Source organism: Durio zibethinus, chromosome 21, assembly GCF_047325235.1.
Source record: "Durio zibethinus cultivar Kanyao isolate XHJ-2024 chromosome 21, ASM4732523v1, whole genome shotgun sequence".
Lineage (NCBI taxonomy): Eukaryota > Viridiplantae > Streptophyta > Magnoliopsida > Malvales > Malvaceae > Durio > Durio zibethinus.
The window spans coordinates 4516494-4541939 of NC_143182.1; the positions used below are offsets into that span (position 1 = coordinate 4516494).

The window sequence follows — 25446 nt, forward strand, 5'->3', positions numbered from 1 at the left end:
TTTGCACCAGAGATAACAGCAAAAGAGATCATCTATTTTAGGGAAACAAGATCAAGCACTGCTTAACACATGTAATAGGTCCCAAAATCATGCTCGTTTCTTTTTTCCTTTTTTGATCATTTCAATTGTTCGACAACTAAATGATAGATAGCAAGTAAAAACAAATTTGGACTAATAGTATAATACAGATGATAGGAACGAACTTCCTACTCTTACGGTGGTACAAGAAATTTCTCTATCTTCCAATTTATCAACTAACAAATGGAATCGCACGCAAATAGCACGGTGGAAAAATTGGAGTCCAAACAACTAGCATGGGAATTGCTTCATCTTCTGTTCCTACTCTCCTCCCGATCCTTCTCCCTTTTCTTGTAAAGTTTTTCAAGGACACACTTTGCCTCGCACTGTGGGAAATTTTCTAGATCGTAATAATGCGGTGCTATATCAACTAACCTGCATTCATAAAAAAAGTGTATATGTAAAAATTAACCAGTAATCAAACAAAAATCTTTGAGAGACTATCTCAGGGTACCAAAATTCCAGAAAGTTAGCGTATCGTCCTTGGATCATGAAACCAAGAAGAAACAATCACACAACTACAAGTGTGGCAAATATAAGAAAGGATAGACTAACCATTCACCACGAATATCTGTCACAGTACGAATGAAATTCCGGCTTGTCAGGACATACTCATTGTAGATGACCCACTCTGGTTTGTGATCCAGGCAATTTGATGGATGCAAGTGCACCACCTGCAAAATAAATAATGCGACACACCTTGTTACATTCCACCCGGGCACCTCCAAAAGGGAAAACACTTCACCAAGAAAGAATGTATGCTCAGGAAACAGAGAATACTGATATTTATACTAACCTGATTGTCTTTAACTGTCAAGTAGTGTCCTGTGCGCTCCAGATGAGCTACCTGCATGAAATAACCAGCAAGCATGGCCTTTCTAATGTTGACATAGTAGTCACGGCCGTTGAAATCAGTGCTGCACAGCTTCAGGTTAAACCTCGACATGATGCGCACCAGCTGTTGTCTAACATTATCGGCAGCCTTCAGCGCTCTATGGTTGATAAAATTCTCATAGCACCAAGTTGCATCCTCATCTGCATTTTTTCACATATTTTAAGACTCTTAGGTCAATTGCTGCTAGAAAACAAATTTGGGTCACCTTTAGGGAAAAGGGTGTAAGCACTTACTGTTTTGTTTGTAAGCATGGTACACATTCAAAAGCGTGAGATGATCACCATCAATATGCCCAAACCTAGCTTTTGCTTCATCTGCAGCTTTTTGCGCCTCCCTAGGCCGTACAAAGCAATTGGGTACTAAAGAAAGAATTTAGTTATCACAGAAGAGGTCCACGGTAGGTCAGCAGAGGCATACAGGCGAGACGATACCATTTGCTTCATGAGAGAATACTGAGAAACTGCAACTATCTGCATCAGCACTTACTTAGAAATCCTAAGGTGCACACCAACAGGGGGCATGGAACCCAGATAAAACAGTTGCTGATGACAACCTAAGACACGATACAACTTTTAACTGTATCAATGCATACAAGCATATGCATCTAAGCAGTTAAACACGTCGTGTTGTGCACTAGCCTTAATGCAAACACTATTCAGATGGGGGCAATATCAAGCATGATAGAGCCCCATGAAAACTACTTCCTAAGACATGACCCAACACAAACACAAAGCATAATAGAAAACAAATAAAAGTACCTGAAAGCATGGCAGCAATTGAAAGAATCTCATTTGAACAGTTGAACTCAGAACTAACTACGAGCATCTTTGACATTTGAGGATCCAAGGGGAATTCACTCATGATCTGTCCCGACTTTGTTAAGTTCCCCTCATCATCCAATGCTCCCAAGTAATTCAACACTTCCAATGCCCGCATCAATGTCTCTGGAGCAGGCGGGTCCATAAAATCAAAATGCACCAGATCATCAATTCCCAGTTTCTTCAAGGTGAGAACTGTACTTGCAAGGTTTGATCGTAATATTTCAGGATAGGTCTGCGGTTGCAGATCATTATTAAAACTCTTTTCAGTGTAGAGCCTGAAACATTTGCCAGGTTGAGTTCTTCCAGCACGCCCAGATCTTTGGTGTGCACTTGCCTTTGATATGGGAGATACCAGTAAGGACTCAACACGCACTCGTGGGTTATAAACTTTTTGCTTGGAAAACCCTGGGTCAATAACATAAACAATGCCATCAATGGTCAAGGAAGTTTCAGCAATGTTTGTTGACACCACAATCTTCCTTCCAGGAGGGCCATCCTCCTTCGAAGGAGGCGGAGCAGGTTCAAAAATCTTCTGTTGCATTGCTGGTGGAAGAGTTGAATATAAAGGCACTACTTTAACAGGTCCTACTTGATCCCCCATGTTTCCAATTTCTTTTGTTATTTTGCGACAGGCATCTTCTATCTCCTCCTCTCCAGTCAGGAAAACAAGTATGTCACCACGAGGCTCACACATGTGTATCTGGACAACAGTCCGAATTGCGGCCTCCAAGTAATCCCTTTCAGGTTCCTGAGTGTAGAATATCTCCACAGGGTGAAGCCTACCAGGAACCTTCATAAGTGGTGCACCATTAAAATAACCCTGAAACTTTTCAGCCTCCAGTGTTGCACTCATAACAACAAGCTTCAGGTCAGATCGATTCTTTAACACTTCTGTCAGAAGCCCAAATAGCACATCAGTCGCCAAAGTTCTTTCATGGGCCTCATCAAGAATAATTACTTTATACCTTTCTAAAAGAGGATCAGTCATTGCTTCACTTAAAAGCATACCATCTGTTAGATACCTGTCAAAAACCAAAAATAAGATAGCCTTAATTCTATCTAATGCATATCCAAGTAGACACCGATAATATCAAATAAAAAATCAGGAAAGATAAGCTTACTTTAAAACAGTTCTTGCACTACTGCAATATTCGAAACGAACACTATAACCAACCTCCTCTCCAATAGTTACATCCATTTCTTCAGCAACGCGCCGCGAAACAGACATTGCAGCCACTCTTCGCGGCTGGGTACAGGCAATCATAGTTTTCCTACGTTTATCCGGAGTTTCTATATCAACAGCGTCCAATACAAACTGAGGTATCTGTATAACAAAAACCCTAGAAACGTAACTGCCTAATTCTTTTCTCAAACAGAAACCCCCAATAATTGTTCACAGACAGTGAATCGAATTAAAATTTAAAAAATTACAGCTGAAGAAAGCACTAACCTGGGTGGTTTTACCGCTACCGGTTTCGCCGACTAAGATAAGGGTTTGATTGGCCTTCAAGACTTGCAAAAACTCCTCTTTCTGTTGCCAAACAGGGAGAGTTTTCCTCTTTTCCAAAATCTCGTAATACCTTTGGGAATAAGGCCTTCCATTCCACTTGTTGATCGAGCTGTTGAAGTTCATCGCCCCTAATCCTCCGCCGTTCGATTTTGCGGCCTTAGCCGATGTCTCATCCACCACATCGAACAAGCTCACCTTCCTTTTCCTCTCCGTACCCATCCAAAACCCTAAACCTTATAAAAAAGGAAATTTGATTGGCCTCTTTTAAAATAGAAGGGGAAAACAATAAACCTGGAAGCGTAAATCAGGGCTGGGGAAAAGAGGGCGGCTGGGGTATTTGGGTCGGGTTATTGTATTCCATTTATTTGTCCGTTGAAAAAAACAGAAAAACTTTCCAGATTTACTGATCGTTCCCTACTATTTGGATTTATTTACTCGAGCACCTTCTTGTTAAACCGACAATCTCGGTAGAAAACCTCACGTTTTAGCCAATAATATTTTAATTCCCTTCAAGGCCATTGGGGCCATTTAGTTGGACATAAAGAAAATGGACTTTCGAAATCAAAGTCTTCTTGTTAATTGGGCTTTTAATATTTCAGTTAGCCCAATGACAGAAGTCCAATCTTTTATTGCATCATCTACCTTGCCGGGCTGCAGTTTTTCTTTTGGGGTTCATCATTGTCTATTTTTTTAAGTCCATTTAACCTCTGATTGAATTATCGGGCTTTGGCCCCGTATATTACCCCTACAAAAAATTTCACCATCTTTGATTTTATTACGTAAAAAATTGGGACTACCATTTCTTTTTTTTCTTTTTTTTTTTAGTAGGAGATTTGGAATGAATAAATGTTTGGGTGTCACCATCTTTGTTTTTTAAACTAAAAGAGGGATTTTGAATGAACAAATCAAATTCATAATGTTTTGAAGTTTTTCAAATGAAATTAATTGAATTGTATTTTCATTTGGTGATGATGCACAGTGGGGCAATGGTATAGACTTACAAAAGGTTTAATTCAACGTAAAAAAGAAAAAGACAAAAGTTTTAAATAAGATACCTTAGTTGTTAGAACATGAAAATATTGGAGGCAGATCCAGTTTTCATAGCTATCAAAATGATAAACTTAACGCAAACAATTCAACAAAAACAAAAAACAAAGTTGAAAAAGGTTAGCATTCATGTACACACACGTGTATATGTATAAAACCATTTCCTTGACTTTAGGACAAGTATTACCGCTAACAACCAACGATTTGTGTTCCCTTTTGTTCAAATTGAAATATTTCATTTCACTTTGAGGTACCCAAATTAAAGAAATACTCTTCTTTTCCTTTTTTGCACATCACTTCTTTTTTTTTTTTTTTTAGCTTTTAAGTCAATTTCATCATTTAAATTTCATGCAATTACTCTTATTAAATATCAAATTTAAAATTAATTAATTGTAAATGAAACGGTTCAACTTAAATATAAATTTATAAAATATTAAATATGATGCCCTCATCACATGTAAGCATAAATGAAACAAAAAAAAATTTATCATATGATAAATTTGAAAAATATGACATAAAAAAATCTTAAATTTGATATCATGTTAAATATCAAATTTAAAACTAATTGATAATAAGTAGAGAGATCCAACATTGATATAAAAATACAATAAATTATATATTTATTAGATATGGGATAACGTTATTTTAACAAAACTCTATCATGTCTAACATAAAGAATTTTTAACTTTGAAATCATGTTAAACATAAATCTTAAAACTAATTAGTAATAAGTGAAGGTATTTCACATAAATATAAGATTACAATAAATTAGATATTTATTAGATATGAGATAACATCATTTTAATAGATATTCATCATGTGTAAATTATAGGTAGATATGAAAAAAGGCCATCATGTGGCATATTTGAAAATGACAACAAAAAAAAGTTTTGACTCGGATATCATGTTAGATATCTAACTTAAAATCAATTAAAACGTAGGTAAAAAAGTTCAACTTGAATATTAAATTACAAAAAAAAATATTTATTATATAGGAGATAATATCATTAAAAAAATTATATATTTATTAGATATGTGATAATACTACTTTAACAACTTTAGACATAATAATTTACATAATAAAATTAGTATTAATTTTTTAAATTTTTTTGAATGAAGATTACAAATATATATATTTAAAAAATATATATGTATATTCATTATTGAATCAAAAATTCAAATTAATCAAATGTAAAAGGTAAAGTTCCTTAAGACTTTATAACAAAATCAAACATGATAGTCGGCTGCATTGAATTTGGAAAATGAAACATCTGCATCCGCATGCAACTTGAAATTAATAAATGCTCTCTTTACTCTCATCTGCAAGCAAAGAAAAATTAGCTAATTACAACTTAAAGGGGATCATAATATCATATTCAATCATTAGCGTGACCGTGACGTAAAACCGTTTGTTTGCAACGTCCTTTACGAGGGAAATCTAAGAGCCTTGGCCCATTTGGATTTAACAATTACGTCTCTACAGTGCGATTTAATATCTTTATGGTTCAACTGCATCATTCTGAGTTGTTTGGATATAAATTGGGCGGCAACTAATTGAACAGGTGTTTTGGACTGGAGAACAAGGGTCCAATAAGCCACTGGACTGGACTCTTTATCATTTTACCCTCAATATTATTTTTTTAATTTTAATTTTATATTTATATTTAAATTGGCTAAATAAATATTATTTTATTAAGTTTTAGTTTATGTAAATATATTATTGTCATTTTTAATAAAATTATTATTTGATATAAAAATAATTTTAATAATTTATTAATTTTGTAAATAATAAATAAATTAAAATTTTTATTATATATTTTAATTTAATATTTTCAATGATAATTTTTTTATCTCATTATATTTCATTTCAATTTCACTTATGCTTTTATATCCAAATACATGTCTTATTATTAATTTTAATCTCATTATTACAATATCAAAACTTATTACCATCGTTATTTTTTATTTCACTAAAACAAATTTTACCCCTTGTCCAAACGGAGCCTAAGAACTCTATTTGACTATTTGGGTTGCCGGTACAGGTCTGTGGGCACGGATTTGGATGGCAGCCGGCCCCTCACCTCCGGGGGTCCGGATGCATCCAAACAGCCCTTTATAGAGAGCAGAGCAAGTTGATTGATTAGGGTTTGCTAATTATTCCTTCATTGCCTGCCAAGATTAAGTACTTGTCTCTTCTCGTAAGCTTGGTGCAATCAAAACCCAGAGCCTTACCAATCTCATTCTGAATATGATTAGCCACGTCAAACCTTGATCTTTCACTATGATCATGGCAAGCGGACAAGCCAGATACAGCATCAAGCATTTGGACGGAGTAGCTTGGCTGTGGGTTCATGAGGAAGAAAAGTGGATCCAGGCATTTCAGGCCTCCAGCTGTTGTGCCGTAGAACATGGAAACACGGCTGTCCATTGCAACAGGAACAATATCATTGCTCATCTCAGCAAATAAGGGGCTGAACCTTAAGAGATAGGGCTCCCTACACGTGGTCCCTTCGGGACATACAACTAGGTCCCCCTGATTTGATAGCTTTTTCATCATTTTACTATCTTGATCACGATTCCTTGTTAATCTGACGGTTTTTATTGGAGCTAACAGCTCTGATACCCTGCTCAAGCTGTAAGTAACAGCAGTGAGATCTTTCTGTAATGAAAAAGAAAGATAGAGGGGATCCAGCAGCGTTCTATGATTGCAAACGTAAAGGCGGCCTTTGGATTTATGTTTCTTTGAGTTTGTAAGTGAACGGTGCCGCTGAGAGGTTTGCGGGATTGATAGAAAGAGGTGCAATCCGCTGTAGCCTAATATGGGGATGGAAACCCTGTGGGGAAGCGTTAAGGCGATGACAACTCTGACGATGGAAAGGATGAAGCCAAAAGGGACCCACATGAACGTGGTCAGGGTGGCCAAGGGGGTAGGCCTGAAAGCCAGTCTCCCATCATGGAAAATGAGTGGTTTGGGGCATACCTCTCTTGGTACCTGTTGCCAGATTCTTTTGTCTGCTTTTCTCACTAGGTAAATTTCCTGTTCCAACAAAATGCAATAAATTAATTAGCAACCAGCAACCGTTAGAGATATAGAAAAAAAGGGAGAAAATTAAAACTAGGTTTCTTCTTTATTATTAATGCTCACAGGTTTAGAAGTAGCAAAAACAATATTGTGGTTTTTAATGTTTACTTTGAACGAAATATACGCGAAAAACTTGTACGAAATTTTTTTAAAAAAATTTAAATAAAGTTTATGAAATTTTTTGTTAAAAATAATTTAATAAAAATTTAAATCGATAAATTGATAAATTTTAATGACAAGATAATAATATGTAAAAGAATATTATTAAAAATATAATTTATAATTAAATTTAATAAGTTCTTATTTAATGACAAAAAATTTATCAAAATTTATATTAAAAATATATATCTAAAAAATATATCAAAATTTATTAAAATCTTTTAAAACTTTATATACTTCAATTACAAAATAAAAACTTTCAATTTATCAATTTTAATTTTAATTTTAATTTAATTAATTTTAGTAAAAAATTTTACGAATTTCATACAATAAACTTCATTCTAAGTCTATGTCCGAAATAAATTCGTTCGCAGCTTTTATACCTATGGTTGACAGATATTAATTTTCGTTTTTCGACAAATATCCGTATACTCTTCGTATTATTAATTGCCACAGACAAAAATATGAACATGAATCTTCTAGGGTGAGGGCACCGAGTCGAAACTACTCTAAATAATTAAGGTGTTATATGTTTATATTTGGTTTTAAAGCTACCCGAAATGATTTTCAAAGAAAAGAACTTATAGAAGTTGGTGTCTCACCTTGCAATGAGAAAACAGATTATATTCAAGTGATTTCTTGAAGCCACTGATGCCAATAACATCACGACCCGAACTTTCCCTTGCAATTATCTCCTCCAAAGCAGCCTTACTTCTTTTCTTCTCTTCCATGACGCCCAAAAAGTACCCACGAAACACCTTCAGCTCTCTTCCAACTACAAAATCAATTTCCAGGTAATCCCTCAAGAAACCCTCGATCATCACTTGAGGAATATTACTGACAGCTACTTTTTTTCCTACTTTCTTCAACATCTCAAATGTTTCCAAGCCAACATCCTCCAAGAAGAACTTTGGCAGAACAGCACTTCCAACTCTGAAGCTCTTTTTCTTTATCCCAAAGAGGCAAACCAGGACCATTATCTTCAACCCCATCTCTTCACTAACTAAGCATAGAAATGGATGTAAAACAAAGAGAATAAAAGCCCTCAAGAGCCCCCCCAGCTTCAAAGGCCACCAGCATGAAGTAAGGAAACAATGATGAGGACTTCAACAAAGCCTCTTCTACATTGAAGACCATAGTTTGGTTTGACAAGTTTGATCTGTGAGCAAATAAAGAAAGATACTTTTGATATTTACCCTCGTTTGGATGGATGTTGTTCACATTTCTATGGAGAGCTTTGGGATTCTTAGACTGTCTAAAGACAACTTGATAGAAGAAGAAAAGGGTTTTGAAAAAGGAAAACTTCATAAAAAATTTAGCCATATTTCAGCTCAAACAAAAGAGTGTGTTGAGAGAAATGTTGAAACCTAGAGCAGCTTTTATAATTATACGTACACCGAGGGGGAATAACCTATAACAAAGCCCTCAAAGTTGCTCATTTATTACAAAGCGTGGAAACGGTTGGGTTTTTGTCTGCCAAGAGCCAGCCGCTCTGAGCTCTCAGAGGACTTACCGGCTACCGCCATGGTTCAATGCGGTTTCCAATTTTGGCCCACTATATAAAACAACACGGTTATAAATAGAAAGTCGGAGTTGCAAACCTTGAATAGAATTAAAGGGATCGACAGTGTTGATGTGAAGGTAAGCACTAAGCAAGCAAGGCGTTATTTTCTCTCTTTTTCTTAGTATATATGAGTACTAATGATTTAACAAAAAGAGAAGAAATTATAAGCTGAGACTGAGAGAGTAACATGTGGGGAAATGGATCAATACAACATTTGAGTTCTTTTCTCTAATTTTTTAGCAAATTGAACAATTAATATGCTGAGATTCAGGTAGTCAAACAATCTTTTTTTTTTTTTTCTAAATTTTCTTAATTAATTATAAGCTGAATTATGCGGACATCATTTATTCTGAAGAATAACATATGTTAAGTTGACCACAAACAAGTTTATATAGATGGACTTTTTCATTCATAAATTTATTTCACATGTTGAATTGACTTGTACCATTTTTTTTGAAAAGTAACATGTAATAAGTACAAAATTTAAATTTTAATATTTATAACTTTATTTTTATTTTCAAAATTACAATTTCAAAAAAAAAAAAAAGACAAAAAACCTTATTAGATTTATCACTCTAAGAAAAATATCTTCTCAGAGTTTTTTTTTTTTTTTTGAAATTTATTAAAAAAATTTTAAATTTTGTACACTTAATTTATGTAACGAGATATTTTAATTTATCAATTTTGATTTTTAATTTTTGTTTTCATTTCATTATTTTTAGTAAAGAATTTTACGAATTTCATCTAAAAAATTTCATCTAAATCCTTTTCCTACGTAAAGATGGTTTCAATTTCAAACAAATATAAGTAAGTTTATAGAGATGGTTTTAACCATTTCTTTAGCTTTAAAGGTAGTTATAACCATCTCTAGTCGAACTACCCTAAACTAAATATTTTGGATTTTGAGGTGATTAAAACCGCATCAATAATTCACTATTCATTATCATCTAATCCGTTTATGTCGAAGTTGAATAATTATAAATAATTAATTAATGGATTTGGATAAAAAAATTTACTATCCATTACGAATTCAAAATTGATTAAAAATAGTATCCCCTAAATATCCAAATTTTAAATCCGTTTAAATTTTAATGAATATCTAAATTTATATTCGAATCCCTGTTTATATATAGAAAATATATACAATTTTATACTTGTAGAAGATTTTAGATCTTAAAAAGTAATTTTTATTTATTATTAATTAAGAGTGAATTTGAATTTTAAATTAAATTTTTATTTATTTTATATTTTGTCAAAAAAATTAAATAAACAATTATTTTAACGGATTCAAATATTTATATGGATAATATTTATCTAAACAGATTCGGATTTAGATAGTAATATTAAATTTAAATAGATATTTAAATAGATTCGGATATTATAAATACTAAATGAATTCAGATACGAATTTTTAAAAAAATGATAGATATCCACTATATTGCCATTCCTTATTGATTACTCGGCTTTCCTTTTTTTTTTTTTTTTTCAATGTATAAATGGAAACAAATTATTATTTACACTATTAAGTACTTGATAATGCCAATAAAATGTATAAAATTTAATTCAAAATTCAAAATTTTAAATAACTATGAAATTATAATGAAATAGAAACATGGCATTAGCTCCTGTGCATTGACTTTACATAATTATGCCTTTGTTATGACCGCAAATTGGGTTTATGAGAATTCACGGTTTATTAGTAATGTAACTCTGATCGATACAAGGACTAAAACCAGGGAAAAAAAAAGAAAAAACAAAAGAAGGGTATAGTAAATATTTAAAGTAAAATCTGAACAGATATTAATTTGATTAATGGAATCCTAGCATTAGTTTTTTAAGAGATTTAACATACACTTAAATTAGAATGTAATTTAATTAAAATGGAATTTGATAGTAGTTAAAGAAATATTAAAAAATTATTAACTTTTCATTATTTGGCAGTTAAAAAATCTTGAACAAAAAATAATAAAACTAAAAAAATAAATAGAGAAATAAGTGATTAATATTTAAGAAAGGATATAGTTATCTTTTTTATTTAAAATTAACTTAATAAATAACACATAGAGATATTAGTATTATTTTATCAAATCTCATGATGTAATTGTAAGGTAAGAGATGTTTTTCAAATTAAATAGAGTGATGTCTTTCAAATTAAAGACAAGCTTGTGAGATTGAAACTCACGAATTAACACCTCTGTGTTCTGTGAGATCAACATTAAATTATGTATGAGATCATATGGATTATTGCCATAGTCATTAGGATTAAAGAATCTAATATTCGTCATCACAAAAGCTGCAAAAAAGGGGAGGAAAATCCGTCTCCGAACTTTTACTATTGGATCGTACAACAAATTAAGGTCTTTGTTTTTGTGAAGGTGTTGCAGTTAAACTACATTTTTCAGAATTATTTGCAGAATAGAAGAATATTGGAATAAGACTGCCAAAGGCTGTGGATTGTTACGTGAATTAATATTTATTAATTAAATAGATTGAAAGGGCCTTATTCTTTTCTTTTTGAATTTTCATTTATAGGTCTCAACCTCAAATCAATTATCTCATCATCATTAATTAATACGAGTAGATTTTTGTCAATGTTTTCGGACCTCTTCATCATTAATTAATACGAGTAAATTTCACATGTCAAAGGTATCTTTCAAAATATAACTAACTACGAAAGCATGCATAAGATGAATCCCACATCAATAAAGAATTTTCTTTTTCTTTCAGAAAAAAAAAAAAGAGAAAGATTTGCATGATGATTTAACCGAAATTGATGAATAAATTTAGTAGTTAGCCTTTCATAAATTTTGCTTATCCATTATCAGAGAAAATTAAAAAGAAAAAAGAAAACTAATCCTTAATTACAATCGGATGTTCATCAACCATTGAACAATTAGTTCTATGAAATACTTCTGAAAAAATATATTGTTATTGTTTATATTTGAGTAAATGTTATGAATAATTTTTAAATTATAGTGAAATAATTAATATAATATTTAAATTATAAATATTTTAATTAATATATTACTCACTTTTAATGTGATTAATTTTAAATAATAATATATGATAATAAATAAATTTTTAAATATCACATTTATTAATAAATTAATAATTTAAAATTTAAATATCATATTAAATATTTTATTATAATTTAAAAACTATCGTCACATTTATCCTTTTATCTTTCAAAAGTGACACTGCATATCGTAAGAATGAACACTTGATAGTTCAAGCTTGGAGGTTGCTATCATTCGTCGGCTGTTCAAGCCCAATTGATTAGTGACCCAACCCAATATAAAGTTTGTGAAGTGCAACAATAGAATTTCAAACGTTGAAATAATTAAAAAAATTTAAATTCTATATCTTTACTTAAATATGCTTTTATATTTTTATTATATTACAATAAATTTTTAATTTTTAATTTAAACTTATACAAATGGTTAATCTTTAATTTATATCTAAAAAATTTAAAATTTTTTTAATATATTAAATAAACTCTTAACATAAATTATTTTTATTTAAAATAAAATTTTATTTGATACAAATTAAAATATGAAAATTTATTTGGATATAATAAAAATATAAAAATTTCTTTAAAAAGAGTGAAATAACGTAGGGGTTTTTTTTTAGAATTTTAGCCAGTCTCAGGGAGAAAAAGAAAAAAGTAAGCAGAACAAGTTTCTGGATCCAAAGCCTCTTTAATATCAGCAAAATAGTTCGATCTGATGAGGCCAGTTGCCCGGGTTTCAATCCATGTTAAGCAGTCAGCAGAGTCAAAGTAGAAAAAGAAGACTTTTCAGCCACATATAACAGAGTGAAGGGGAAAGGATTCAGGGTCATCGACTCCATAGAAGCTTATCAATTCAAAGTCTGGGAATTTCTGGATGGTGACATGTGGATTCCAGCAACAGGAATTCAGTATACTCCAGATTTCATAGTCTGGTCTGCTTCTCTCAGGCGGAGTTTTTCTGCGGTGTATGGTATTTGAACTCCTTTTCAGCATTATTGCAATACTACCAGTTTAGCGTCACGCATGCTTGTAATATTCAGTAACTAGAACCTAATACACACCTTAAAGCAACTTATATGTTGTGATTTTGTCCTTTAAAATTGAGTCTTCCTTTCTCACTCAGACGAACCCTTTCTTACTCTCTCTTTAACTAATTCAAGATGAATTAATTACCCTTAATTTTCTTGTAGGAGGGAATAATCTGTTCTGTGTTCTATTGTAATAAATTTGTTGTTTTGTTATATGCCAATGAGCTATGTAGTACATGATTTTAAAATAATCATATAATTAAACTTTGGAGGTGTCATGGCGGCCTCCAGGCATGCTTTGGAAAAATAACGTCCGGAGGGAATGAAACAATAATATCTTCAGCAAGACGAGCAAGATGTAACACAGCATTGTTTTGATCAGTAAAAGAAGATGGACGGTTTTGCTCTGCTCTTGGTCCATCAGAGAATGACTCTTCTGCACATGCAGCCGAATCCTCTGCGTTCCCGGTCACCTTAACATAAAACTTTGATTCCAATTTTGTAGCATCCCCATACACTTCAGAGCAAATACTTAGAATATCCTTAAGAGCTGGATCTGTTGTTCTACTTAGCGATTGATCTATGATCTATTTGTGCTAAATTATCCTTGGCCTTTTTCAACGTGACATCAAGGACGATATGAGCAAGGTCTTTGCCGTCCGCGGTAGAGCTTCGGGGATCTGATCTTAGAGTAGACAGGTAACAGGTAGAGCTCGGTGTCATTGGTTCTCTTGCATGTGTCGTCTCGTCTTATCAAATCCGCTCCCACCAACAGCAAAGACAATACTAGAACTATGAGCAGGAAAAAATTTTCAAGGACCCCATCTCCGTGTCTTCGAAACACATTGAAAAGCTTTGGACCATTGATGCAAATAAGAAAACGATTACTTCATTACTTCATTTTCATTACATGAACTCTCTGAAACAGGGAAAAACAATCAACATCCATAGGAAAAGCTAACCAAATGTGGGTGTGTCGTCTATCATAAACACATTCTAATAATGGCAGGTTAAACCCCATTGGCTTGTAGATATTATGTCACTTTCCGCAGGAATATCCCAATTTTGGAAGGATCATGTAATCAATTTCTATCCCAAACAAATTAGTTTAATAAACTTCTATCCCAACAAATTATTTTACTAACTAAACTGTACAATAACTGGAGCTTGGCATACAACAATTCATATAGACAGAAATCAGCATAGCCAGGTATCACATCAAAATCTATCTACATAAGATCAAGAAAATCAACTGTTTATGACATGCAAAATACCACATCAGCAGCTTCAGCTATTTTCCGCATCATCTGGTAACTTTCCTAGTTTCGTCTCCAAGAACTGAACGAGAAACCTGCTTTTCTACCAAGCTGCATCAACATGTAACATTCAGATAATCCGTTCTTTGCATTTTCTATTACCATGCATAAAGATGGGTATCTCTTTAACCGATATTTGGAATGAATAACTTATCCCAAAAAAGGGAATTAAGAGAGAGAGTGAGAGAGGAATATGCACCTAGGAGGATCATGGTCATGTTTTTCAGTTACATGAAAGCTTTTGGAAAATTGAACAGAGATAAAGCCTTCATTTGAGCCAATTGCTGGTGCAGGAGACCCCTCCAACATCACACTTGCACCACGTCTGGAACATATACCTTCAAGCAATGTTAGACAGATGTCAGAAATTCCTTCACAGAAGGAAAATTTTGGTTTGTGAACCTCAAATTTTCCTCACACCAAAGGGAAAGACAATTTTAGCAGTTGGCTGGTACATAATCGGATATCTAAAGCACTTCTAATGTACATAACATGCTTATCTTCTCTCATAGGAAGACAGAGAAATATACAAGTGAGAAGCAAACAAGCGTTGTCAGGTAAACAATTTGATCTGATGCATGCTCTTTTGTACTATCATGAAACATTCATGACAAGAATCAGAAAGAGTTATTATGCAATCATAATTTGTCTAGAAATAAAAAATTCCGAGCTTGATGATAATGGCTTAAAGAATTGGTGACAGCGAGTTGACCTAAAATGATACAGCAAGGACAGCAAGCACCAAAAGAATTCCAAATATGAAAAGCCGATTATGTGATTTTAAAATGCTTTGGAAATGTTGGAGTTGTAAGATTTCCATCTTATTTATTACAGCAGTCAAGGCACAATCATAATTGAAACAACCAGGAATCTTAATGTCAATAGGCTAAACATGGTTGAAACAGAGAAAGCCTTACAACAAAGTTTAAGCACAAAAATATAAGTAATTATACAAATTAATTTTTTCAGTAAGCTAAATTTTTCTCTAATAGTTGAAAACCATGTCTCTCCAACAAAGTTATTTGTGAAAATTGAGAAATGATGGGTTATTCAAATTTGAAAAACAGTAAACTAAGGAAGTTTGTTTTTTTTGCCAAATTAACATGCTTCACCCCTCAGACACAGACTTCCATCGTACCTGGCAGTCCATGAAAAGTTTTACTAGTAGACAACATATTTTAAGCATAATTAAATAGAAGCCAATTACACATGTAAGGAAGAGAATAATTTTTATTTAGGGTTCCTTATTGGAACTCAAAACAATGTCAAATACCTTGAAAGAGTATGACAAGGCAAAAGAGAACAGTGATGACCATAGCAGAAAGGCTACTGTTTGATGATGATGCCTTTGCTGCCTTCATCTTCTTCATTGCTTTAATTCGTTTCATCCTGGCACGTTTTCTCATGGCAAGTTCAGCAATCTCCCTCACCAACTTCTGGTCTGCAGCATCCAACCGAGGACCTTTTGGAGGCCGTGGTGGCTTGGGAGGCTTCCTAGAGTTTGTCTTCTTATGCTTATCCCCTGTGAAGTTCTTCTCCACAAACGCCAGGAGTTCATGATTCTCTTCTCCTTCTGAATTCTTGTCTACCAAGAATTCCATATTCTCACCCTCAACCGCGCTAAAAGTTGAGGAACTACTGCACGAGTTTATGCCACATTCACCCTTCCCTACTCTATCAAAACTCAAAAGATCACTCCAAACTCTACTGAAAGTTCTCTTTGTATCTAGATTTGATGAAACATGATCTTTGGTTCTCTCATCTTCACTGGTAGTCCCACCACTTTCAAGATCTACTTCAATATCTCTTTCCTTTGAAAACAAGTGATCCATTCAAAAACAAAACCTTTAAGTCCTGCCTAACCTTAGGACACTTATCTTCCCCACTACTGCTAAGTGCTAAACTAAAGTTCAGTCCTTGTCTACATGAATTAATCCTTCATTCATATCCAGTGTAGGACTCACCAAAATTAAAAACAAATCCTCCTGCCACACGGTCCAGCTAAAGTTTGAAATTTTTTTATCAAAGCACAGCCCCAACTTCAAGCAAGCAATCAATCCTGCATTTTTTTTTAATCAAACATCACATATTAGTCGTAGAAAATATAGGAAAACACAAGGTCTATTTAATTGTTAACTAGAATGACAAAAAGAAGGCAAAATTTAGAGTTGAATAGCAAAAGTTTCATTATCCGAGACCCAACGGAAAGGACCAACAGAGAAAAGGACTTCAATAAGTGATTATCTTTTAACTCCCCAGAAAACCAATCAAGCTTGAAATTTGAATCTCTTTTTTCCTTTTTCTCGACAAACAGATAGGCAGAAAAAATTGAAACCGGAATAAACCCAGAAAATTATTATGTATATTTAAAAAAAAAAAAACATATACCCTTTAAGATAAAAACCCAGAAAACAGGGGGAAAGTACGCCGCCGATAAAGAAAAAAAAAAAAAAACACTTCAACGAAAACCCAGAGACATACCTATAAAAATCAGAGGAAAAAATAGAATGTACCTTAATTAAAACGAAAATGAGCTTAATTCGATGTCTGCAAGAACAATAAACTGAGAATTCTTTGTTGATTTCGTCGAACTTTTATCTTCAAACCGAAGCTGGACCATCTCAGCGCACGCATATCAATTAATTAATTCCTTTGAAAAGAAAGTGGCCTCCATATTTAAAAATACAACAACGAGAAGCTGGAATTTGAAAAAATAAATAAATATAGTAAAGCACTAAAATTAAAAACAAAGAAAACAAAGGTAATAGGTTTTTTTTTTGGGCGATCAGGCGAAACGTAGACGTTGACGTCAGCGTCTACGGGGACTGGGGGATGGTTACGGGCAGTTGCCGGTTGATTGTAAAGACGTGTACAGGTAACTTACAGCGAATATTCAAACATTTAAGGAAAATTGAAAAAAAAAAGCTTATATTTTCGGTGAATATTAGATTAGATAAATATTGGGTTATTCTTAGGACGGACTTAAGACGGGTTAGACTTTGGCTTAATAATTGAGAATCCTATGTTTTGTTTGACTAATCAAAATTTCAATAGTAGGAGAAAAATTCATCAAAACAGATTTGGCAGGCAGGGATCTTTCTTTTTTTTTTTTTTTTATGTTTATCTTTTCTAAACCATAGTGCAATCACGTTCTCATTGGAATGTGTTGTTAATTTCACCCCGACAAACCAAAATGTTATCCCGTAATTTTAATGTTCCAGAGAAAAAAAAAGTAGAATAAAATGAAGGTATAGACTCTAGCTAGAGAGGAATAAAGAAAGATTCAGGGCATATGCTTAAAAAATACATACAATACAGCTGTTTACAGGGAAAGAAATAACAAAAATTGTCCTGTGTAACGTACTTATATTTCAAGGTTTAGGTGGTTTGAGGTTGAGGGTCATTTGTTAGCTACCAAGAAATGGGCAAAGATCATAAATCTTGATCTTTATTCTGGACTTTATAGAGAAAGAAGAATCGGATTGTGGGGTTCCAGCGTCAGCAGAGTCACAAAATCAAAGTGAAGTGAGCCCATATTGCAAGTGCTAATGTATTAGATTTTTTAGCTAAAGTTTGACGAATATGAGTGAGACAATAATTAAATGCGCATGAAAAAGACTTAAAATATTGGACCACATTTAGACATTAGAGTGGGCTAAGTTTAGCAGAAAGACTCCAGGAGGGAAGAAACAGGGTCTGATGCCTAATACCGCTATGAAAGAGGCAGGCAATTTTGTTTTCAGCATTCTATTGGATCAATCAAAAGTGGAACAAGATTCTTATTCCCGAACAACTTATATTTTCTAGCATGAATTCTACCAATATTTATCATGTGTGTGTTTACACAACTTCAACGACATCCAAGTCTTTCCGATAAAGATGAAATCATCATCAATTGCCTGGAGAAACATAACCAGTTCAATAGAGTGCTGTACTATATCTCATCTCAAATATACTTAAATTCATACTACTGTTTCTAGGCAAAAACTCTCCTTTTCAACAAAGTATATTAGTATAGTATTGAAGTTTGATTTAAAAAGGGGGACTCATTCATCAGTTTAGACTCTTCAAATGAATATTTGCTTTGAACGATTCTCAAATTACTTAATGAAATCAACTCAGCTAAAAACTACCAGAAATAACGACGCAAGCCTTAAAAATAACAATAATAAACCCAATCAGATCTCCTTCAGTAGCATGTGGCGAATTGCAGAATTTAAAAACTTTTGATTTTGATTTATTTAAAATTTTTTTTTTTATATAAAATTGATGTTTTATGGTTTTTATTGTTAAAGGTAAAAAATCATGAAAAATATTTTTGAAATATAAAAAAGTGTAAGAGATTTAAGTATTAAAAAACTAATTTTGGAATCTAAAGAAAAACAAAGAAAATGAGATAGTATTTTTTTTTTATTTCATAAAAGTAAAACTACTATGTGATCAACGATGTTTCGCTATTCATTAGTTAAAAGAAAACTATACATAAACACGTAACAACCTCCATTATTGCAGAAACTACCAAACAAAAGGATAACTCCCCCCAAACTCCCACTGAGCTTGCACCTGAGATCTAACCAGATAATAACTTGTTCCCTATCCTGAAGTAGGCAAAAGCATTAGCTGCAGCACACTTAATCTGCTCCTTGTTAAGACGCTCTTTACCCCAGTCACTAAAAACTACCCTAGTGGGTTTGTCAAGCTTCAGTGAATCATCAATTAGAGCCAGAAAGTCCACCCCTCAAGCTGCCAAGCGAGGCATTCGCATAACGCTGGAGGCCAATTGTCCCAACTCCACGGCATTCTTGCATCCTAGCCCATACTCTTTCTCTAACTTGGCAATAATTTCTTTTATCCCTATGCCAACAAATGCAAATCTGGAAGCTGGAGAAATTTGAGGAGAGAATTGGGTACGGAATCGAGAAAAGGAAGCCGAATTATAAGACATGTATCGCCATCACAAAGTTGCGAAATTGCCACTCGGCTTTTCATTGCCGAATCTTCATTCACGGTCCGTTTTGGGTCTTCGTCCGTGACTTTTCTTTCATTATTCTTCCTCTCTGACCAGTTACTTCCTTTACGGTAATCTTCTGTTTCTTCTGAACCTTCATCAATTATCCGTTCAACGTCTAGGCCGATCACTTTCCTCACGTTGTTCCAGTTAGACAAGAAGTTTCCTATGTAGGAATCCACATCTGAATCCCAACTCCTCGTCGCAGTATCAATCATAGTTTCACCCAGCTCAACAGACAATTGAGTTGTCATCTTGGAGAAGGTACGGAAATATCGAACTGGTCTTACTTTATAGTCATACAGGTGCACGCATTCAGCTAAATTTGGGAAATGGGAAAATTTTTCTCCAATTTTGATGAACATAAATTCATTGATGACCATGATCCATGAACCTTTAACCGTCCAAAACCCCTTGCGACGATGAAGTACAAGAATTTTGCTCCCTACTATACTAATTTTTCATCAAATTTTTTATTTGAATATATTTATGATTATTTTATTTAAAAAATTAAAAGAGAAAAAACGAAAAAAAAAAATTCACTTATTCCAAAGCCCAATGAGAGCACGGATTCATCCGCCAGGTGAAAAGTAGCCGAGCATTTGGCAGCCAAATGCTCTTACCACCATGAGCATAACATCAAACACATGGTAAACTCGTGCAGGCGTGCAGCTACCCAGTTTATAACCTAACCAAACCTTAATAACGAAGGCCAAAAGAAGTTTCCAGTAGCAGATTACAGATTCAGGCAAACAACCTGATTTTCCATAGTTTCAATAACACCGGAGTTTAACCAACCAACCAACCAGCAAAGATCGGGTACCCTATTTCGTGAACTAATAAGAGCTCCATGATACAACATTTCCAGGTTTGCTGACCACTTCAAACCACAACAATTGCGATAACACACCAAATTACTTGAAAGAGAAATAAAACCCAGGTAACTACCAAATACCTGGAGAATGGACAGCCCAATAGTCCATAAATAACAAAAAAGTAGTCAATCGATTTTTTTTTTTTTTGGTCTTCCCCTTAAAATAATATGAAGGATTATTACCCAAAAATGTTCCAACCACAGCAGAGGCAGACAAACCAGTACTAATACAAAACAAAATGGAAAACGAAGAGTCCATTACTTGATGCAAATCAACAATCATTTTATTTCCAAATATTACTACTCTAACTAAAAACCCAAAACTGTGTCTGACTTCCTTAAATGAAGTTGTGGACAGAGCCAAATTATCAAATTGAAATAGGAACAAACCGCAATAAAACAACAAAGGAGCAGCAGTGTTCCCTTCTTAAATCTTATACAGACATACTTACCTAGACTTGAGCTCACCATCGAATTACTCTCTACCGACCAAGATCTGGTGGACCCTGAAAATTTTTGGAGCAAAGCTTTAAACTAATTCAAGAGAGGAAATAAAATCAGCAATACGCACAAAGACAACTCCACTAACTGCCTTCCTACCAAGGTAAAACTTTAAATTAACAACCTAAGCCCTCTACCAATCTTTCAAACAAGTACCAAGAAGAATCAAAACAATTGGATAATGTTTCTCATCCACAACCCAGGAGCGACATCTTGTGCAGCAAGAAACTTGCGATAAATTTGGAAAAGATCGAGAACGAAGGAATTGAGCAAGAAAAGAAATGAACAGAATCAATGGTCTTTTCCCATTATTTATTTAAGAGTGAGATAACTCACCAAACAAAGTCCAGCATAGTGATTTAGTACCGATTGTAAGCTTTCCCAAAATCTTCACGCCTCTGTCGTTGAAACTCACCATAAGAGTCATGAGGCCTAGAGGGATAATTTTCCATAGGATTTAGGTATCTGCCCCTTGAATCCATTGGTAAATTAGAACCAGCATAATGAGCATTGACTGACGAGCCATCATATTCAGAATATGCCTGCTGTTTATAAGCACCAAAGCCTGAAGCAGACATATGTTGCCGTGCCTGTTGCTGACGCCTTTGGGAATCTAATTGAAGAAACTCCTCCCACTGTTTTGTATGTGTGCCCCTTAGTATAGCCAATTTCTTGATGTAGTTCTCTCTAATCTCCTTGATAGTCTAAAATTTGCAAAACCAGAAGTCATGGAATCAGAATTTCCGTAATGATACAGCAAACAGAGGAACAGCTCTCCCTATGCGTTTTAATGATGAAGACCAAACAACAGCAGTTCTTTCTTCTTGTTCCCCAGTGTAACAGCAGTTCTTTAAGGAGTATGAATTTAACTTTCTGAAGTAGGTTAGATAATTCATTCTGATAGCTCATTGACACTGATAGATACCCCACATGGCCATCTCTAACATTCAATCCACTCCATAAGAAGCCCGTATACAATCTAAATAGTATATACTTTCCATGAACATGAATGATCAAAAGGGCATACATATCAGCCCTATAAGGATGAATAAGAAGGGAATGGACCGAAGAGGAACTGAGGAAGAAATCTATACAGCACTGCAGAAGTATGTTCTACCACGAAACAAACAAGAACAAAATATTTTTTTTCAGGCTTTTAGAATTTTGAACTTCATGATGTTCATTGCAGTTAATTAATGGTTCAGAAAATTAGATTCCCCCTTTGATCCCTAAGTTCCAAAATGTTTAGCAAATCCCAGAAAGATCTAGAATTGCCAAATAAACCAGTTAACACCAAAAGCACACACCACAATCAAGCAAGATAAATATCTTACCTCCCGGTGCTTATAATTTTCTTCGTCTTCTTCCTTATCTCGAATTCTCCCAAGTTCCATTGCCTCTCTCTTATAATCCAACTCCAACTCATCTAACGTTTGCGGGAAGGCAGGGTATTCAAGCTGATTGCGAGATTGCAAATCAGAAGCTCGTCTCTCGGTATCCCATCCATCAGTTCTATAAGCCATATTTTGATTATGACCATCATAGGAATTATATGAGTTGCCAGCATAAGGTATACGGCCTGGAGATTTAGAGTTGCTCGAGTGACTTCTAGCTCCATCATTACCATAAGCTTCATGAAATGAAGAGTATGGTAAGCACTTGATTCAAATGCTAACGTAGATCAGCTTTTAGCTAGGCATACTATCTAATATTCACAAAGTGAACCCATCCGGCAATCCATAAATGTTTTCACTAAATAAGTTCATTTTGGAGACAATCCATTCAATTCAGACCAACTCTTGACATTTACTTCAGAATCATACACATAATGCTTCAACATAGGAACTTACCTCTTGCTGCAAACAAATGATAAGCAATAAGCAGCATTATTAAGATTTACAATCAGGAAAATTTTATGAAAAACACAGGATAACCTAGAGAACCGGCAAGCCACGAGCATGTGATTAATAGCTTTATATTGATGCCATAAACATATCCTACGCCATTCCTACCTTGTGGAGAACCTCTAGAAATTTTCCGTAGATCCTCACGGACACGGTCTTCCACAGCCTTATCTTGCCTGCCAAATCGTTGTTGGAAGTGTGATGAATTATGTGGCCCTGAATGAGCCCTCTGTGATTCAGGGCGTCGCAACCGTGAACCAACTGGACTTCGATCAGGGGATCTTGATCTGCTCATGTGAGAACTAGAAGAACCCCTTTGATCACCTTCATCCTTTATTCTGTGTACAGCATCCACACCCTTTTTCAAAATTAACCTATCCTTGCCACTAACAATTATAAATTTCTCATCCATTTTGATTTTGCAACCAATATCCTTTTCAATCCTCTGTATAACTTTCTCCGTGAAAAGTGCTCTTACATGTGGTTCTCTAGCAGGTACCCTTTCAAAGAAATCTTGAGACTTGCGATTAGCTCCGAGAGTGGAGGGGCAACCCTACAAATGTGTCAAACAGCACAGAACTTACAAAAACAAGGGGAAAAATGCTCTCCTTCTCTAGGAAAGCAAGTTCCATAAAAAAAAAAAAATTGATATTCTACCTCACTCAAACAAGAATATCTGTCGTTACTTTAATAAGAAATTGTGATTTAGGGAAGAGAGTTAAAGAAGATGTTGGAGAGGGGGGATAAGAAAATAATAGACCTAACAAATACCAAGATAACCAGCTAATTAATCTAAAACATGAGCATTTATCAAGACGGATGGCTGAAGGATTTAATTAATAGACTCTCAAAACAGACATCGAAGTGAACTTTCACTCTCAAGTCTGGCAAAAGTTGGAATGTGAAAGGCTTAGAAGGACCTAAATGCAACTCACTAGACGCAAAGGAAGATTAAAAGTTGCCAATATTTGATAATATGGTGTGAATAAAACTATGCTGTCCTACTCTGCTGACAGAAAAAGGAAAATCACCAAGCTACCAATCAATTAAACCTGCTGCCATGGCACGAAGCCAAAAACTTTTGGTTGTTCTTTTTTTTTGGAAAAATAAATTCTTGTTAAATCCAATACAATTAACAAATTCATCTAGTACAAAAATAGAACCTACACATTCATTTTTCATGATAGATGTTGTATCCTTAGTTATTTACATGAAGTGACCCCAATGAGCTTGATGAATCTGAAAGTGGGGTGGATTTACATATGTGGACAGGTAATATGCTTATCACAATATATACAGCTGATTCATGAAACTAATGATACATTTAAATAGAAATAAGAATCCCTTGATAGTTAAATACCTGCGTAAAGTGGCCTGATTCTCCACATATTTTGCAAATCATTTCTTCTTCTTTCCTCTTCTTCCAATTCCTCTCGGTAGCCTTGGATTTAGCCTCCCAAACCTTGGCTTCCCGGCTTGTGAAATCAGTGGGCACAGCATTCGGGTCACGCTGTTCCTCTTCTTCATCAGAACCGGCATGAGAACGTTTATTCTCTTTCACCCTATCTTGCCCTCGGGAAACCGTAGACCCTGGTGGGCCAGTGTATTCCTTGTAAATTTCACTGAAATCATCATCGACATCTGGTTCTGGTGTGGTTGCCATTGATACTAAAACAAATTAACCATATATAATTTCCTGCTCAACCAATTGTATTCATCAATATCTACCATCTGGAAGTAACAATTTGACAAGAAAAGTCTACATATATATAGCGAACATTTATAATTCTTACATGATAACAATTTCCAACACTTTTTTAGCTTTAATATTGACTTCGCATCAATCAATTTACAATAATGCAACACTAAACATATAGAAAATTCATTCAAAGGTAACAAAAGGAAAATAATAACAATGAGCCAAGGCACGAGCACAGTAACAACATAATATCATGTAAGTGGAATCAGTTCAAGGAAGGGAAAAAAGCATTAAAGAAAAGAGCAAAGGGAAATTATACCGGGAAAACGAAGGTTTTGAGCGGCGAACAGTACTTCCACGATGAATAGAAAGTTGCTAGGGCTGGGGCTTTTACCTCTGTTTTTGGTGGACATAGCTTCGGGTTTTTATTTAATAAATATTTCATTTGTAACCCCTTTTTTGTAGAATTTTCATTTTAACCCTCATTCGAAATATAGTTTTGGCCCACCTCACTTTTCTTTTTCATCTTTCCTTCACCTTTTTCCATATTTTCCCAAGTGAATGAGCGACGGATTCTCATTTTTCTACAAATATTAAGAACTATACCTTATTGAATATTTAACCTATTGTTATCTTATACCATAATATGATTATCTTTGCCCAAAAGTTAGAATAAAATAATAATAAAAATATAGGTATTTATATTTATTAATTATAAATTTTTTATTTCACATATATTAATAATAATTACCCTCTCATCGTTTTTTTTTTTTTTTTCTTTCAAAACATGATTTTCATTTTTTATTTTAATCGATGATGGATGTACTAAAATTTAGAAAAAGTAATATAGCTGAATTGTTTCTTAACTTGTTGATTTTATTCATAATGGGTTAGTGTTTTCCAGCAGTTCTTTTTTACAATTCTCTTGTTCTCTTTTCTGCATTTTTATT

The 25446-nt window shown here is 33.9% G+C and overlaps 4 protein-coding genes and 1 pseudogene across 9 annotated transcripts; all 5 read right to left on the minus strand.

The window, feature by feature from the left end:
• Nucleotides 1-75: 75 nt before the first annotated feature.
• LOC111304978 (putative pre-mRNA-splicing factor ATP-dependent RNA helicase DEAH2) lies at nt 76-3706 on the minus strand. Its single transcript, XM_022902065.2, has 7 exons — nt 3245-3706; nt 2916-3118; nt 1732-2816; nt 1207-1332; nt 875-1113; nt 634-752; nt 76-453 (listed from the first exon to the last, which is right to left on the minus strand). The coding sequence occupies exons 1-7, from the start codon at nt 3521-3523 to the stop codon at nt 327-329; spliced, it is 2178 nt and encodes a 725-aa protein (XP_022757800.1). The 5' UTR covers nt 3524-3706; the 3' UTR covers nt 76-326.
• Nucleotides 3707-6306: 2600 nt separating this feature from the next.
• GPAT3 (glycerol-3-phosphate acyltransferase 3) lies at nt 6307-8915 on the minus strand. Its single transcript, XM_022903928.2, is given in 3 exon segments — nt 6307-7388; nt 8195-8650; nt 8652-8915. Coding segments are annotated over 3 exon segments (1617 nt in total). The 3' UTR covers nt 6307-6491.
• Nucleotides 8916-13514: 4599 nt separating this feature from the next.
• On the minus strand, nt 13515-17337 carry LOC111304981 (uncharacterized). 3 transcript variants are annotated; one of them, XM_089749978.1, is made up of 5 exons: nt 17024-17337; nt 15784-16569; nt 14710-14848; nt 14469-14561; nt 13515-14047 (listed from the first exon to the last, which is right to left on the minus strand). In XM_089749978.1, exons 2-4 carry the CDS (start codon nt 16340-16342, stop codon nt 14498-14500), a joined length of 762 nt encoding a protein of 253 aa, XP_089606104.1. In that variant the 5' UTR covers nt 16343-16569; nt 17024-17337; the 3' UTR covers nt 13515-14047; nt 14469-14497. The 3 variants fall into 3 exon arrangements, with proteins under 3 accessions (XP_089606104.1, XP_089606103.1, XP_022757822.1); XM_089749977.1 differs by having other exon boundaries at nt 13515-14113; XM_022902087.2 differs by lacking the exon at nt 13515-14047 and having other exon boundaries at nt 14302-14561.
• Nucleotides 17338-18947: 1610 nt separating this feature from the next.
• Nucleotides 18948-20500, minus strand: LOC111304984 (uncharacterized; annotated as a pseudogene).
• A 132-nt stretch (nt 20501-20632) lies between these two features.
• LOC111304982 (Zinc knuckle (CCHC-type) family protein) lies at nt 20633-24894 on the minus strand. Of its 4 annotated transcripts, none has more exons than XR_016331097.1 (6): nt 24816-24894; nt 24158-24465; nt 22906-23350; nt 22228-22523; nt 21230-22006; nt 20633-20898 (listed from the first exon to the last, which is right to left on the minus strand). XR_016331097.1 is itself a non-coding variant. In XM_022902092.2 (6 exons), the coding sequence occupies exons 2-5, from the start codon at nt 24458-24460 to the stop codon at nt 21253-21255; spliced, it is 1389 nt and encodes a 462-aa protein (XP_022757827.2). In that variant the 5' UTR covers nt 24461-24465; nt 24816-24894; the 3' UTR covers nt 20633-20898; nt 21230-21252. The 4 variants fall into 4 exon arrangements, 2 of the variants coding, with proteins under 2 accessions (XP_022757827.2, XP_089606102.1); XR_016331098.1 differs by having other exon boundaries at nt 24158-24493; XM_022902092.2 differs by having other exon boundaries at nt 21230-21597.
• Nucleotides 24895-25446: the final 552 nt, after the last annotated feature.

Coding starts and splice junctions, on each gene's coding strand:
- LOC111304981 (XM_089749978.1), bottom strand. CDS start 16,342: ATGGATCACTTGTTTTCAAAGGAAAGAGATATTGAAGTAGATCTTGAA. Junction 14,849..15,783: donor CCTTGTCATACTCTTTCAAG/GTATTTGACATT, acceptor CATTGCTTGAAG/GTATATGTTCCAGACGTGGT. Junction 14,562..14,709: donor CATGACCATGATCCTCCTAG/GTGCATATTCCT, acceptor ATGTTGATGCAG/CTTGGTAGAAAAGCAGGTTT.
- LOC111304978 (XM_022902065.2), bottom strand. CDS start 3,523: ATGGGTACGGAGAGGAAAAGGAAGGTGAGCTTGTTCGATGTGGTGGAT. Junction 2,817..2,915: donor AGTGCAAGAACTGTTTTAAA/GTAAGCTTATCT, acceptor GGTTTTTGACAG/GTATCTAACAGATGGTATGC. Junction 1,114..1,206: donor CCATGCTTACAAACAAAACA/GTAAGTGCTTAC, acceptor GAAAAAATGCAG/ATGAGGATGCAACTTGGTGC.
- LOC111304982 (XM_022902092.2), bottom strand. CDS start 24,460: ATGGCAACCACACCAGAACCAGATGTCGATGATGATTTCAGTGAAATT. Junction 23,351..24,157: donor AATCAGGCCACTTTACGCAG/GTATTTAACTAT, acceptor ACACATTTGTAG/GGTTGCCCCTCCACTCTCGG. Junction 22,524..22,905: donor TTCTAGAGGTTCTCCACAAG/GTAGGAATGGCG, acceptor CATTTCATGAAG/CTTATGGTAATGATGGAGCT.